The following is a 16,880-nucleotide window of genomic DNA, read 5'->3' as shown; positions in this document are numbered from 1 at the left end:
TGGATTTGGTTTTGATACTTTGATTTTATTTTGACTATGTACCCATTTGCCTTCGAAACTATTCCCTCAAATCGATTAATTTCCTCTATGTTGAGCCCATGATTGATGAGAATATTTTAGTTACGATATAGCTACGCTCACTAGTACTAGGGAGTTGTGGTCGTGACAATTATCTAACCTACATTCTTGAAAAGCTGCCCCACTTTAATTCCAAATTGCGGTTTGGATTTTGGAGTTTCAATTCACCCCTGCCTTAAATAGAGAAAATTTAATTATAAACAATTCCCACTTTTAATGATGTAAAGAAAAAAAAGTTCCCACTAATAATATCCCTTACTCATTTTTGGGTTTTCTAGTTGCCTAGTGTTTGGGGCAAAGAATAAATAATGTGTTTCATGAGGGTCAATATTCAATTAGTTATCACCTAAAGAAAATGATATTGGATCCAGTATTTTAAAAATTCGAATAGATAAATACTCCCTCCATCCCACATAATTTGACCCAGTTTTCCATTTCGGGACGTCCCACATAATTTGACCCATTTCACTTTTACCATTTTTGGTAGTGGACCCCACATTCCACTAACTCATTCCTACCCACATTTAATTATAAAACTAATATATAAAAGTAGGACCCACATTCCACTAACTTTTTCAATTCACTTTTCATTACATTTCTTAAAACCCGCGTCCGGTCCAAATTATGTGGGACGGAGGGAGTAAAAGGTGAAGCTATGGGCTCAAGGTTCATCTGCATTGACTAATGTAAAAAAGTAAATTATGAGTACTTCTATAACTGTATGCTCAAGTAAGCTGTCAACGTACCAACATGACATGTGCATATTTACGCAATAATTTAAGAGACTCTAGATAAATTTGTAGTGGTTGTAGTTATAGATATATAATTAATTTACTTTTATGATTTGAGGATAAAAATAATACTTTTCAATATAACTTAAAGACATGAGCCATATCTTCGTTTAGTTCTGCATTATTCAAAGTAAATATGAGTAAAGGTGATGTTATCTCAATTTTTTTTTCCATTGACAAATAAATTTTAAAGGCTGCAACATGATGGACTCGAACTCACGTTCTTCAGTCCAGACATTAACCCTCTATCACACTACCACAATGCCAAATAGAAAAAACCATGTGTATGTTAGTTGGTCAAGCGGTGGAGAGGTTAATGCCTGAGGCCAAAGGTCTCTGGTTCGAAGAAAGAGATAGGAGTATAACTCGGATAAGGAATTGAAACTTTTTGGGGTCAAAATGCTAAGAAAATCATGTAGCAAAAACCAAACTTCCAGGCCCAATTTCGTGAAACTATATACTCAATAAAAGTGTAAATCATTTAGTTAGTTAATGAGACTAAATATATTATTAGTATTAGTATTGTAGAGAGGAATTACAATTTCCATGCCTAAACATGCTTCAAGAATTTATCCATCATGGTTTCTGCTCAAACACCAGAATCAATATTTCATTTTATGAATCAATTATTCAACATACCTTTTTCCCCCTTTGTGATGAAAAAATCGTCTTAGAATTTTAACAAAACCATTTTTCTAATTAAGCTAGACATATATAATTATCACTGACAAAATATTACACATGTATATTCCTTAGTCTGCCATTAATCGTCCAATTTGCCATTTTCGTATGCCTGTAAATAATTATTTTATTTATTTTTTACTACTTTTGGTAATAAATCTCACGTTCCGCTAATGTATCTTAGTCACATTTCATAATAAAACTATTACTCTCTCCGTTCCAAGGAAGGTGGCCCCTTCCTTGCGACACGGGAATTTATACAATTTTATTTTGTGTGCGAAATGGAGATAATAAAGTAAGATAGAGAGAATAAAGTAAAGAGAAATGTGTTTTAATTTTTAGTAATGAATCATCTTGTTTGGCACAATCCAAAAAGGAAAGTGAGTCATTTTTAATGGGACGGAGGGAATATATAAAAGTAGAACTCACCATCTACTAACTTTTTTTTAATCCACTATCCATTACATTTCTTAAAACCCGAGGCAAGTCAAAGTGATACTCTTATTGGCGGACGGAGGGAATATATCACCAAGCAATAAGTAGATATATATACATACCTGTAGCAGTTGGTCTTTATCACCGGCGGCCGGTATCTGCACCACCGCGACGCCACGGTTGGTTGCTTCCTGTTAGGGTCTTGATTCCTCAACGACGATCGGCGGCGATCGCGGAAGGGTTCCGGCGTCCTAAACAGGATCGGCGGAGATTCTAGCTTCTCGCTGTGCGCGGAATTCCTCCGTCGGGCAGCGATAAACTAGGGTTTTAGGGGAGCTTCGAAGTTGTGGGCAAAATAATGAGAATTTTTTTATTCATCCTTGAATTAATGAACATAGCCCTATTTATAGACTAAGGACCCTAGGGTTGGTTCGACTCCTAATCCTAACGCATCTCGGGAAAGAACCAACAAAGAAAACCCGAAATAAATAATTAACAAAAATAAACTAATAACCAAAAATAAGAGATAAATAAAAGGAAATAAATACTCCTACTCTACTTTGGAACGTAATCTCCGAACAAGTCGGGCGACCGTCGGTTTCGTCTCGCCTTGGTCGTTGCGATTGATGGTTGCTCGACCCTCTCCATAATCGGCGGTGTCTCCTCCGTTCCTTCGGGCTCGCTTGTGGCGGCTTCGACCGGCTGATGCGGTCCTTGTACGGGGATCGTATCAACTCCCCCCTCCATAGCAACCTCCTTGTCCTCAAGGAGTACATTTGGAAACTTGTGCCGTACTAATTCAAGTGGTTCCCACGTCGGTGACTCGGTCCCGTCGGACCAACGAACCAAAACATGCTCCAAGGGTCGGTCATTAAGCCATAATACGCGCCTGTCCAATACCCGGACGGGATAAACCACCGGCCTGTCGCCAAAAAATTCCGAAGGCAGCTCCATTGACGGTCCGGACTCGCCTCCTTTTATAAACTCGCGAAGGAGGCTGACATGAAAGACGTTGTGAATCCTACTCCCTTCTGGCAAGCGCAACCGATACGCGACTGGTCCAATGCGCTCCAATACCTCGAACGGGCCATAGTAGCGACGTGCTAGCTTAGCGGACTGCGGACGAGCCACCGAATGCTGCCGATACGGCTGTAGCTTCAAGAGGACCAAGTCGCCTACTTTAAACTCTAAATTACGTCGATGTTTGTTAGCGGCCTCGCGCATACGTTGTTGTGCGCGCTCCAAATTCCGTCGTAATTCCACCAATAACTCCCCCCATTGGCGTATCAATTCAGCCGCCTCCGGCGGCGTTGACCTGGACGGCGCCGCAAAGATCAAGCTCGGCGGGTCCCTGCCGTAGAGGGCCTTATATGGAGACATGCCCAAGCCCGCATGATGGAAACAATTTAAAGCCAGCTCCGCCCATGGGAGAAAATTCGTCCATTTGGACGGGCGATCGGCAGTGAAAGCCCGCAGATACTGCTCTAATCCTCTGTTACGGACCTCCGTCTGACCGTCCGACTGCGGGTGGTATGCTGTTGAAAAATTCAACTTCGTGCCACTAAGCCGCATTAAATCCTTCCAACACTGGTTTAAGAATACCGAGTCCCTATCAGAGACCAACGTCTTCGGAAAACCATGATGGCGAACAACCGAATTAATAAACACATGGGCAACCTTTAGCGCATCGAATTTCGTTGGTAATGGTGCAAAATGTGCGTACTTAGACAACCGGTCCACGGCCACCATGATTACAGTGTAGCCCCGGGATTGAGGCAAGCCCGTAATAAAGTCCATGGAAACGTCCTCCCATACCTGCGAAGGAATTGGTAATGGCTGTAACAACCCCGCAGGCTTTTGCGTCGAATACTTCGTTGTCTGGCACACCATGCAAGCTTCCACGAACTTCTTTACCTCATGTTTCATTTTCGGCCAGTAAAAATCCGCAGCCACGCGACGCAGCGTGCGTTCGAACCCGGGGTGGCCCGCCGACTACGAGCTATGATACTCGGTTAAAATAGGCGTCCGGGCCGACGATCGAGAGCCGACGAATATACGACGGTTGTAGTAGACCAGGCCGTTCACCAATGTCAAGTGTGGCGGGCGCGCCCTTCCTTTATGTCGGTCGTGATTTCTCTCAATTCCGGGGATGAACTGGTCTCCCGTCGGAGCAAGTCCAGTAGCTGCGGGATAGGGTGCGATGCTGCCGCGAGCAGCGCGCCACACTGTTCCGCGTCAGGGCCCTCCTCGGCAGCCGATCTCGCGGAGTCCTGTGGGCCGGGCTGATCAGTCTCCTCGCGGCGTGACAACACGTCAGCTGCTCGGTTCGTGCTCCCCTTCTTATACTCGATAATGAACTTATAGCCCATGAGTTTTCGTACATAAAGCTGCTGATCTGGCGTCTGTACTATTTGCTGGAGCAGTTCCTTTAGACTCTTCTGATCGCTTCTAATAATGAACTCCCTCCCAAGTAGGTATTGACGCCATTTCTGAACTGCCTCTACTATGGCGTACAACTCCTTATGATATGTCGAAGCGACGCGGCGGCGAGGACCCAATTTTCTACTGAAAAAGGCAATGGGGTGATTATCTTGGAGTAAAACTGCGCCCACACCCGTATCAGAGGCGTCCGTCTCTACGCAAAAAATCTTTTCAAAATCGGGCAAACGAAGCACAGGTGCAGATGTCATGGCGACCTTCAAATCCAAGAAACTAGATTCCGCCTCTGGAGTCCACACAAAAGCATCCTTCTTCAGTAAATCTGTCAAAGGGGACGCGATCACGGCGTACCCGGCTATGAAGCGACGGTAGTACCCGGTCAGGCCCAAAAACCCGCGTAGTTGCTTCACATTCTTCGGCGTAGGCCAAGCCGTCATAGCACTGATCTTACTAGGGTCGGCTTTAAGTGATCCGTCGCCAATCAAGTGACCTAAATACTCGACGGTGGAGCTACAGAAAGAACACTTCGATAACTTGACAAAGAAACTATGATCTTGCAAAACCTTCAAAACGGCGGACAAGTGTTCACCATGGACCTCCAACGAGGGGCTGTAAACTAGTATATCGTAAAAAAACACAATGACGAACTTTCTTAACATGGGCTGAAAAATAGAATTCATTGCCGCCTGGAAAGTAGAAGGTGCATTCGTCAACCCAAAAGGCATCACTAAGAATTCGAAGTGGCCGTCGTGGGTTCGAAAAGCGGTTTTAAATACGTCCTCCACATGCATTCTGATCTGATGGTAACCTGATCTCAAATCCAATTTAGTGAACACACGAGCCTTACCCAGTTCGTCGAATAGCTCATCCGCTGTGGGGATAGGAAAATGGTCCGGCACCGTAGCGTTGTTTAGCGCCCGATAGTCGATGCAGAAACGGAAAGTGCCGTCTTTCTTGCGAATAAGGAGTACTGGCGACGAGAACGGGCTGTTGCTTCTCTGAATAATCCCTTGGTCGAGCATGTCCTTGACCTGTCTTTCTATTTCGTTTTTCTGGAAGTACGGGTATCTGTACGGACGCACATTAACCGGCCGTGTCCCTGGCAGCAAGTGCACATGATGATCAAAGGGCCGAAATGGCGGCATCCCCACTGGAGTGCCGAAAACGCCCTGAAACCCTTCCAACACTGATAACACCCCCGGCGGCAGACCTGCGAGAAACTCGTCCCTGCCCTTTGGTACCGATTCAGGCAGATCGGGCTGTAGTAGCAGTATCTCGAAGCATTCCACGTCGTTACCCGAAGATGAAAGCGAGGACAAAAATTGGGGGCTAGCGCGGCGAGGAGGCGGCAACATCCCTTTCAACACAATCGTTTTATCCCCGTGTTTGAATTCCAGTGTCTTACCCGCGAAATCAGCCGCCACCTTTCCCAGGGATTCGAGCCAGTCCATCCCTAGGATAATGTCTGGCCCGTGAACCGGCAAGATGTGCAGATCCACGAAGAAGGTGGAACCCTGCATTTCCAGCGCTGTCCGTCTAGACACATGAGAACATAGAAGAGCCTCACCATTACCCACAATCACCCGGAAAGGTCGAATCGGGGATAGGGGAAGGTGCAAGTGCTTTGCGATATCCGGGTGGAGGAAATCGCGATCGCTCCCTGTATCAATCATCACACTCACATCACGACCCTGAATCGTCCCCACTACGCGCAGTGGTCGAGACCGACGACCTTCATGTAAGGCATGTATAAACGCCACCTCCCTCGGCTCCAGTTCCTCCACTGCCTCTCTCTCGGATGACTCTACTTCCAACACATCCTCTTCATCTGCATAGCATAGGAGGCGTTGCTTGCAAACGTGTCCCGCCACCCATTTGTCGGGGCAGTGCCAACACAATCCCAGGCGTGAACGTTCTACCCGTTCAGCTTGTGACACCCGAATCAATGGATGGCGTGCCTGCTCCTTCGGGCGTTGTTGCTGCCCTGGGGCGGGATTCGCCCCGGCCACAGTTCCTGACGACGGCTGCGACCCCACCGGACCCGCTGAGGCTCGATTATCGTGGCCAGTCCACTGTCTGCGCTGGAAGGTGGATGTGGATTGCGGATTTGCGCGTTCCGAGTGCGTATCCGCAATCTCTAAGGATAGCGCCATAGCTGCTGCCAAAGAGGTCAGACGGTGCAACGTCAGACGCTCTTGCATCTCTGGTTTTAGGCCTGCCACGAACAGGGTAAAGAGTTTCGCCTCCGGGACCCCCTGGACTCGATTCAAGTACCTCTCGAAAGTGTCATGGTACTCGAGAACCGTGCCTGTCTGAGTTAGCTTGGCAATCAAACCGAAATAATCCTTGAAGCTCTGCCTGTCGAAACGGTGTCGAACATCCTCCAGAAATTCCGGCCATGTAACAAACTCATTATTCGCGCAATAGTTAAACACCCATTCGGACTCCGGCGGATCGAACAACATGACTGCATAGTGAAGGCGTTGTGCATCAGGCATCATAACGTGATTGAAGTAATATTGGACCCTGGCAATCCAATTCGTCGCCTCGCTTCCATCAAATCGGGGTGGTTTCATTGAGACCTGGTTTCGGTCAAACCCCGTGGTGGCTGGGTAATATCGTTGGGGAGGGTCCCAACACGTACGCCCATACTGATTCGCTGGCTGGTCCCAGTCGGAGCCACCGTGGCTTCGTTCGGCGCGACGGGCCCGCTCTTCCGGCGCTACATCGCGGACCCCGTAGCTAGGGTTTCTTGCGCGAAAACCTTGGTCTCCCGATTTCCCTCGTCTGAAATCGGCATACTCTTCCTCGTCGGGATCGTTTAACCCTAGGGCTGGATCGGTTCCTCGAGACCCTACCGGATTCAATTTTTCTAAGCGACGATCTGTCGCATCCTTCCATTGACCAAATTTTTCCATCTTGTCCAGTATACGATCAAGTTTCTCGTTCACGGGGTCATCACGATGGGATTCCCCGGTTGGGCGACCCTCCAAGTCGTCCTCGTCGATATCCTGGCGTTGGAAGGCCTCGTTACGTCTGATATTAAAATTCGGCCGACGGGAAGCCTCATTATGAGATGTATCTGGGCGATTGGCGCCCCAAGCAGATTTACCGTAATTGTTGAAACGACTCATGAGATCACGGATGAAAGCACCAGATGTTAGGGCCTTGATTCCTCAACGACGATCGGCGGCGATCGCGGAAGGGTTCCGGCGTCCTAAACAGGATCGGCGGAGATTCTAGCTTCTCGCTGTGCGCAGAATTCCTCCGTTGGGCAGCGATGAACTAGGGTTTTAGGGGAGCTTCGAAGTTGTGGGCAAAATAATGAGAATTTTTTTATTCACCCTTGAATTAATGAACATAGCCCTATTTATAGACTAAGGACCCTAGGGTTGGTTCGACTCCTAATCCTAACGCATCTCGGGAAAGAACCAACAAATAAAACCCGAAATAAATAATTAACAAAAATAAACTAATAACCAAAAATAAGAGATAAATAAAAGGAAATAAATACTCCTACTCTACTTTGGAACGTAATCTCCGAACAAGTCGGGCGGCCGTCGGTTTCGTCTCGCCTTGGTCGTTGCGATTGATGGTTGCTCGACCCTCTCCATAATCGGCGGTGTCTCCTCCGTTCCTTCGGGCTCGCTTGTGGCGGCTTCGACCGGCTGATGCGGTCCTTGTACGGGGATCGTATCACTTCCACTCCACTGCTGCGAGCTAGCCATAATATTTGTGCAACTAATGTGTTTGAGCAGAGAACTTGTTGTTTGAACTGAAAATTAACATTAAAGAAGGGTAGGTGGGGTGGATGAGGAGGACATATATACATTCATAACTAGCCCTGGACTATATAGTACTCCGTACTATAATTGAATACATTTCGGACGTTTAGTTGTCACCGTTCACTTATGGTTAAATGTCATATCTAATCTTATCTCTTAATTTGAGTGTCTTTTTCTCAAAAGCTCGACAGTGACAATGTACGTGTGATGTCTCCTGATACGGCTATTATTATTATTATAATTATTTAGTTAGTTAATTATGGATTTTCATATCTTTTTCATATCTTTTGTCTTGCTCATTAAGTTAGTATCCACTATTATAAATAGTGGACATGGTTCTTTAGTTCTATAATTCAAGAAATATCAATTATCCTTCTATTTTATTTTCTCTTATTCTCTTTCCTTTCAAACGTGCAAAACGCACAAAACCCTAATTTTGACGCCGGATTGATCGACGGGCAAAAGCTCCCGCGACGTTCGACGTAAAATCTACGAGTTAAGGAACTTCATCCTTAACAATTGGTGCTTTCATTGAGAGCTCTTCCTCCGAATCGCTGTCTACATGTCGTACGGCTACACCGGATATCAACTCCGGCTCCATCCGATCAGAGCGTTAGATCAACAACCATCATATCCATATCCACACGATGGGAGACTCCACCCACAACACCATCCCTACCAAGCCCGTCAACCCACTTCTTGGGACCTGCCATGGCTGCGCCAGGAAACTGCATGTCAGCAACCATCGTTCTACGAGACAGATTTGTACTCGCCACCACCGCCCTCTTGTTGGGACCCGCCAAGGTTGTGCACGCAGCAGGGATACTCTCAGCCTTATCAACCGCCTCAGCAGCCACACCACACCGCGCTCAGACAACCCACTAGTTGGGATCCACCTGCCTACTGGGAGACAACGGGACAACGCCCCTTCCACGAGGTCTCGGCATACGATCATCCGCTGCCCCCCAACCATAACTCAGGATGGAATCAACCCGCGCCGCAGCCACCTTGTCCAGCCACCACCACGGCACATCTGACTCTCTCACAACTTCAACAATTGTTGGAAGCTTGCTACAGGATGGAGTCTCACCTTGTTGCAGCCGACCGACGCATCGACAACATGCTTCCTCCCGAGCTGCCTGAACCTGCGCAGCCATACGGCTCTCAAATTTTTGGGTTTGGGGACCTCGTTAAGCACCTTCCTCCATCAGGAAATAGCAAGGCTTCACCGGGGCCTTCGGATTTAGTCCCCTATGACTCATTGGCTCCACCGCAGCAGTCGAGTACAACACCACCACCCTTTGCGCTGCTTCCCGATACCGCCCTCGAGCCGCCGTATGCTCTGTCCAAGACTTTAGTTGGGAATGTTTTAGAGTGCAATAAGAAAGAGATTGTGATTCTTGACTGTGATCGAGTCGAGGAAGGATTTGATGATTCTTCGGAGAAGATTCTACATTCTTCTTCTCGTTTTGGTGTAGTTGAGAAGGTTGAGAAGATAGAGAAGTCCAGTCCGGATTCCGCACGTAAAGAGAAACCGGTTCACGGTTGCATCGAGATTCAGTGCGCGCGACAATTGAATGCTTCTCGATTCAAGATTCCCCAAGTCCAGATTGGTTTGGGTAGTTCCATTGTGGACAACGCATCGCTGAAATTATTGAGTGATTCATCTCATGTAAGAGTTGTCGCAAGTATGAATCATCGATCAACATCGCTCGACGCCGATGCCCGGTTGATTCCTCCGCAAAATGACACTTTATGCTTGAGCATTCATGGATGCATTGCTGCAGGGAGACACTCAACTATTCGGTATATGTTTGACCCAGGAGGATTCCTCGACACTCATCGTTGCTTCATGGTGCCCACCTTGAGGACAAAGTGGATTTCAACCGTGGGGGAGTTGATACGGCTATTATTATTATAATTATTTAGTTAGTTAATTATGGATTTTCATATCTTTTTCATATCTTTTGTCTTGCTCATTAAGTTAGTATCCACTATTATAAATAGTGGACATGGTTCTTTAGTTCTATAATTCAAGAAATATCAATTATCCTTCTATTTTATTTTCTCTTATTCTCTTTCCTTTCAAACGTGCAAAACACACAAAACCCTAATTTTGACGCCGGATTGATCGACGGGCAAAAGCTTCCGCGACGTTCGACGTAAAATCTACGAGTTAAGGAACTTCATCCTTAACATCTCCACATTGCCAAAATTACATTTCATGCTATGACTAATTTAATCTTAGACAAACTTTATTTTGATTTATTCATGACTATCTTGTTTAACAAACTAAATACGGCCTATATGCATTGGACGTCTGAAAAAAAAACAGCAAAATATCTACTTTGTAAATTTGTAGAAGATTATGTAATTAAAGGGCTATTTCCTCCTCCGCTCCTCTAGCTTCACTTTTCCTATAAACGGAACCCGCCAATTAACCAAACACAATTTCAAAAGCCCAATCTCATATTCAAAACACCATAAATATGGAAAAACCACTAACACAGAGTTTAAGAAAACTCCAAAGGTTTCGAGTTCGAGTCCTCAGCGGCACGGTCTTTAAATTTATGTTCATTTAAAAATAAAAAAAAACTCCACTTTCATGCAAATATTTGTAGAGGCTTTCACTACAACCAAACACACCCTTAATTAATAGCTCCATTTGTATTTGAAAGAACCTTCCGAACGACTGGCTATACGTCGTCGTTTTCATACGTATGTGATGATCAAATGGAACAACTTTATTCATGAAACCACGTCTCAATTCCTGATTACAAGAAATTCAATTATGAAAACAGTAAAACACGATGATCTGAAGAAAGGATTTACTACAATATGAAAGTACAAGTAAACATACTTTAATAATTTACTAAAACTCAATAAATTACTACTACTACTAAACAACAAAACTTTCCCTTTCTTATTCAATCAAACTGTGTTTTACACATGAAAGGAGCCCAAAAATGGGAGCATAGAACATTAAACTAATATGATTCACGCCACTTCATTTATGCTACAACTTTTTTCAAAATATAACGAAGCACAATCACCAATACAAACACTAGCACCAGCATCAGAAGATGTCTAGTTGGGCAATGGGATATCGGCTAGATCTTCTCTATATGGTGGATTCTGCATCTCAACTCCTCCTTGATGCCCATTTTCCATCCGACCGGCTTGGGCAATCACGTCCGGCTTGGTGGGGTCGATGAATGTCACAACTCTATCCTTTCGAAACATGAGATAGATGACTGAGATAATATAGATTGCCATAAGAGGAAACACTACGATTCCAATGAACACATTCCCCACTTTTGGCAAGTCATTGCTTATAAGCCAACCCACAAATGCAGTGCTCAAATAATAGATGTTGATGCCTATGATCCCCAGCCCTAGGATCCATGAAAACACTATGATCTGCATAATCATGTGCACAAAAATTAGTATTACTAAAGAACTCATCCCAAAAGACTACCTTATTAGCGGTCTAGATTCACTTACGTAGATAGAGTTCTTGTGAGGTCCCATCTTGGTGGCGCTCGTGCTGAACTTAAGAAGTGGGATTAGAGCGAAAGGAAGCTCGAACGATAATATCATCTGTAATAAATTGAATTCCAATTCCATAAGTAATATTCCATTAATTTGTTGTGTTAGATGATTTATATTCCATTTTTTTGTGAGGATGTATGTAATACAAACCGATGCAATAATGATGAGTCGACCAGCTCCTGAAGATCCTCCAATTATAGACACTATTAGACTTGGTGTTATTGCAATGCACCTTGTCATCAAATTTCTTATCCATTTCTTCATCCTAAGTTCCAAGAAACCCTATAGACAAGGAATTCAATTTCATTGAATGTCTATTTCAATTATAAACAAACTTCTAAACAAACTTCCGAAAAAACCATGAAGCAGTGTAGACCAATTCTGGATCCGTCCCATTTAAAAATGAAAAAAAAAAATCATAAGTTTAGATTGGCTCGTAACTAATCCCATAGCAAAATATTTCATTGTCTATGTATAATATAATATATTGTTGATATTTTTAACCAAACACCGTCATTTTTTCATGAATGTACGACATCGTTTAAATAACTAGTTGTGGTGTCCACATATGATTTACAGCGAGCTGACATATCAAATACAATTTCACTAAAAAATTACAGAACAAACCCAAACTACGTAGTTTTTCTGGATGAAAAGTTGTGGTACGAACGAACCAAACTTCGTGATTTTCTGACAATTTAACCTTAGTTATCTCATATTTTGTTACATCATACCTGCATGATGAATTGTCCTGCATAGGTGCCAGTGATAGCGGAGCTTTGGCCCGAGGCCAGCAATGCAATCGCATAAACGATAGAACTTGATTTCCCCAAAACATTCTAGAAAAAATCAAGTACAAAATGAAATTAGATATATTATCCATGTACTATATAGGTGGTTTTTACTTATGAATATTGAGAATTAATTAACCTTGAGGAGGAACGATGCGGAATTAAGTGTTAAGTCGCTGCAATTATCTGAGTTTTCATTTGAGAGATCATCTGCTAAGCAAACAGTTCCCGACACAGAAATAACGGCCACATTTATCAAAAAAGCTACAAAAAGGGCAAATCCACTCTCGATCAAGAAGTATCGACAAGCATCCTGAAATAGAAATACAATAGTAACTAATTATCTAACATTTACTGACATTTATATACTCCATCCTCCACAATTTAAATGTCTTCGACATGGTGCAAGTTTTAAAAATTGTGAAGCAAAATTGATGGAACAAATTAGTGGATGTGGTCCCACAATAATATAAATCATGAAGCTTGCTCTATTTTGCTAAGTTAAGGTTTGAATTTAGATTATTAATTTTTTATTAAAAAAAATCTCAATTGTCTAATCCATATATAAAATATTCCTCAAAATGATGTATCATTAAAATATGAAAAAAGAAAAGAAAAAAAAAATACTTATTTCAGTGAAATGACGGTGTTTTGAACATCAATAAAAAAAACTTCATTTTATACATAGATGGGATATTGCAAATTGATGAAATATTGTGATTAGATTTTCCATTTTCAAATTTTATGAATGGATCAAATTTTGACTAAATTTCATTATTTAAATAACTATTAACCTATATATATTATACTTACATTGATTCCACGAACAGAGTTAGGTATCTTTCTCGTCAGTACTAAAGCAGAATGAAGAAAAAGATTGTGCCTGCAGCAAAAAATTGATGAAAATATGTTTATCAATAAAAAAGAATTCGCAACTAAAATGCTTGTGATTTTGTTTTGATTAACTGGACCAATATTCCCAACCTCTAAAAAATTTTTCCTATGATTGAATTCTGACATCGTGATATACTATATCAAAAAGTAAATTAGTTTAGTAGAATTAGGGCTCATGAATAGCCTGTATATACTCTTCTCTTTTATAAGTTATTCCAAAAGATCATACTGAAATCTATGGATCCAAATGTAGATTGATAAACAATTCATGTGTGTTTATTTATTCATCTTCGTGATTACTTGTGCGTTTATTTCCTAACAAAATTTGTGAAGCGTATATAAGGAAATTGAAAGTAGCATACGGCATAACGAGGGCGCCAAGCAGTGCGATGGCATCACCGGTGGCACCTTGGCCGCTCAACTTAGGCACAAACATTCCTTTCATCACTTCTTTAGCTGGGGGCTGCACATAGCTTAATTCTCCAAAAAAGCATGCTGCCATTATAAATACTAACATGGCAATCAACAATTCCAGCTTCCTCACCTGTTTTTTTTAACAAATAATAAATTATTAGTTTAGCAATATATATATATATATATGATTATTAATCATGAGACTTACGCCATATCTTTGTAGGGCGAGCAAGAGTAGAGTGCTGCACCCGGTGCAGACAACCCCAACCCACACTGGTATCTTAAACAATATGTTAAGTGCAAATGCCGTCCCAATCACTATCAAAGTCAAACTGACTTATGTCAAAAATATTTTTTAAGATAAAAATCAACTTAAATATATTAATAAAATAAATATTTTTTATGTGGAATAAAGTGATCGATGCTCATAGCCGACATGTATATACCTTCTGGGATGTCAGCAGCGATGACGGCGAGCTCAGCCAGAATCCACAAACAGTATTTAACAAATATTGGATACTCAGCCTTGCAATGCTCCGCCAAATGTTTGCCTACATATGTTTATATTAATCATATTGTCTCTATCCACGAAAAAGGGTTTTGGTAGTCGACCATATAAGTTTTATAACAAAAAATTGATAAAGTAAGACTAATATATAGAGAAGTGAAAATTTATGCTCATTTTTTAAATTTATCATAAACATGACCATTTTTTTTACTGACAGGGCTATTAGTTTCACTTTGTAAATAAATCAAAGTTGAGTCATATGGTATTCAACCATTAAATAGATCATGTATGAATAATAAATGTATGCGTACCGGTGCTGACTCCTAGATTTGCTGCAAGTGATTGAATGATGAGGGCAAACACCAAACCAATTAGGATCACCCACAACAACTGCAAATATACATATGAGAAAACTGATTTCATTTCTAATACATGTATATACATCATTTTGCTTTCATTTCTAATACATGACACATCATTTTGCTTATTATACTCTTGGATACGAAACCAAAGATAACAAATATCAAACCTAAAAAAAATTGTTTTCATGTCTAAGTTCATCTTTTTGTTTGGAAGCAAATAATTTGGACTAATTGTCTAATGAATCTCTTAACATTCAAATTTTTGGAATTTAAAAAGTAACTTTTCTGCAATTTGCAATTGTCCTACAATGCTAATTTTCGGTGAAAATAGTGCTTATGAAAGCCAAAATTTTAAATTCACAGCTGCAGTTTGTAGTTCACCACAGCATGAAAATTGGATTGATACTCTGCTTTAATCCACAAACACATACGTATCATATCAGTAAAGTAGGAGAGATAAGAGAGAATTAAGTAGATGATAGAATAAAGTAGTAGCGATTAAATGTTCTGTTTTTTTGTCAAAAAATAAAATTACTCAACTTAGTTAGGATATCCGAAAAGAAATATTATGAATGTTTTATTTTTTTTGTCAAAAAAGAAAATTACTCAACTTAGTTAGGATATCTGAAAAGAAATATTATGACTCAACTTAGTTGGATTATGACCGATTTACATGAAAATAAATAAATGAGAACATAGGAAATCAAGAAAATGTATATTAGTAAGTTAATTACTTCATAGCCGTGGTTTGCTCCAGCTTGCAAATCAGTTTCCACTGCATTTAAGATATTCACACCATTAGTGCCACAAATATGTACGCTAAATTGCTAGAGAAAATCTTGAAGTTTAATAAAAAATTCCAGTTCGTTTTATAACTCAAACGTCAACAATTAATAAAACCATGATGTTTGGATTTGTTGCCAATTATTTCATGACGAATTTTTTTACTAGTAAAATTGTACTCCATCTAATATGACATTCGCGAAATCATATGTTGACGTCATGACCAATGAGTTAAACGATGTCATGTATTCACTCAGTTGACTGGTTTTTTTGTTATAGGAACGATTGCTAACAAATTCAAATTTCATTATATTTCCAACTAATATTAGAATTGTGCTACGGGTCATAATTTAATCAAACTTCGTGATTTTTCTATCAGTTTGCCAAAGGGAGCTTACAATTTCCAGGATCAAGGTAAGCTAGTGAGACCAAGAAACCAGGGCCAACATGCTGCAAGAATTTTTTCCATCCTGGTTTCTGCACAAACACAAAAATCAACATTTCATTCAAAAACCCAAATTGTACATTTACATTTTTTCCCTTTTGATGAAAAAAAAATTCAAGAATTTTATTAAAACGATTTTTAAAGATGGAATAAAAAGCCATAATTGTCACTGAGAAATGTAGAGTTTAAAATATGCACCTGTTGCACTTCTTCTTCCTGACCAAATTCTTTATTTCCGGCCGCCCAATCACCGCCGGGAGGCGGTGTCTCCGCCACCGCAACGATACGGTTGCTGTTCCCACAGCCACTCCCCTGCTGCAAGCTTGCCATATTATTGCAATTAATGTGTGTATTTTTTTTCTGTAGCTGTTTGTTTGTGTATGTTAATATTTTCCCTCCCTTTATTTATATTGCTAGAATCTTAAATATTGCCTTACCCAAGAAGAACCTCTCATTTAATTCCTAGTTACCTTTGTTTTCTTGTTACTAAAAAAAGACATTAGTAATTACTAGTTTTAATTAAATTAGTAATATTAGAGCATGAAACTTATACTTTAATTACATTACATATCTGATTCGCAAGAAAAAGTCAACATTGTGATCAAAATCGAAATGTGCCATGAAACTTGCCGAATCTAATTAACAAAGGGTGGCAGGTAGAGTGATGTCTCTTATTTTGGGTTGTCAATGACACCCAAACTCAAAATGAATACAGTTAAGGTTTTAATCTTCTTTTTTATTTGGTAGGTCCATCTCATTTTAAATTTATTAAAATATTAAGGATTGTATATATATGTATTGTGTGTTAGATGCGGTGTATGTTTTGTATGGATATAATAATATGCTCCATATCATATGCTCTATGTGAAGAAAATGTTCATTTAATTGTAATTAGTTAACACATGATTACTAAGAAAACTCA

The 16,880-nt window shown here is 41.1% G+C and overlaps 2 protein-coding genes across 2 annotated transcripts; both read right to left on the bottom strand.

The window, feature by feature from the left end:
• Positions 1 to 4,075: 4,075 nt before the first annotated feature.
• On the bottom strand, positions 4,076 to 7,558 carry LOC121744871. The gene has a single exon (XM_042138929.1). The coding sequence runs from the start codon at positions 7,556 to 7,558 to the stop codon at positions 4,076 to 4,078; it is 3,483 nt and encodes a 1,160-aa protein (XP_041994863.1).
• A 3,551-nt stretch (positions 7,559 to 11,109) lies between these two features.
• On the bottom strand, positions 11,110 to 16,346 carry LOC121797149 (metal transporter Nramp5-like). Its single transcript, XM_042195888.1, has 13 exons — positions 16,157 to 16,346; positions 15,912 to 15,990; positions 15,465 to 15,505; positions 14,680 to 14,758; positions 14,307 to 14,411; positions 14,069 to 14,178; positions 13,809 to 13,990; positions 13,366 to 13,435; positions 12,692 to 12,865; positions 12,496 to 12,600; positions 11,912 to 12,043; positions 11,714 to 11,809; positions 11,110 to 11,629 (listed from the first exon to the last, which is right to left on the bottom strand). Exons 1-13 carry the CDS (start codon positions 16,286 to 16,288, stop codon positions 11,297 to 11,299), a joined length of 1,638 nt encoding a protein of 545 aa, XP_042051822.1. The 5' UTR covers positions 16,289 to 16,346; the 3' UTR covers positions 11,110 to 11,296.
• Positions 16,347 to 16,880: the final 534 nt, after the last annotated feature.

Source organism: Salvia splendens, chromosome 1, assembly GCF_004379255.2.
Source record: "Salvia splendens isolate huo1 chromosome 1, SspV2, whole genome shotgun sequence".
NCBI lineage: Eukaryota > Viridiplantae > Streptophyta > Magnoliopsida > Lamiales > Lamiaceae > Salvia > Salvia splendens.
Note: the sequence above shows the minus strand (reverse complement) of the source record. Positions and strands in the feature narration are given on the sequence as shown.

What these genes read in the sequence shown, in the direction of transcription:
- LOC121744871 (XM_042138929.1), bottom strand. Translation starts at nt 7,558, where the DNA reads ATGAGTCGTTTCAACAATTACGGTAAATCTGCTTGGGGCGCCAATCGC.
- LOC121797149 (XM_042195888.1), bottom strand. Translation starts at nt 16,288, where the DNA reads ATGGCAAGCTTGCAGCAGGGGAGTGGCTGTGGGAACAGCAACCGTATC. An exon ending in AAATCTAGGAGTCAGCACCG is followed by an intron (nt 14,412 to 14,679) that starts GTACGCATACAT and finishes AAACATATGTAG; the next exon opens with GCAAACATTTGGCGGAGCAT. An exon ending in CTTGGCGCCCTCGTTATGCC is followed by an intron (nt 13,436 to 13,808) that starts GTATGCTACTTT and finishes TTTTTGCTGCAG; the next exon opens with GCACAATCTTTTTCTTCATT.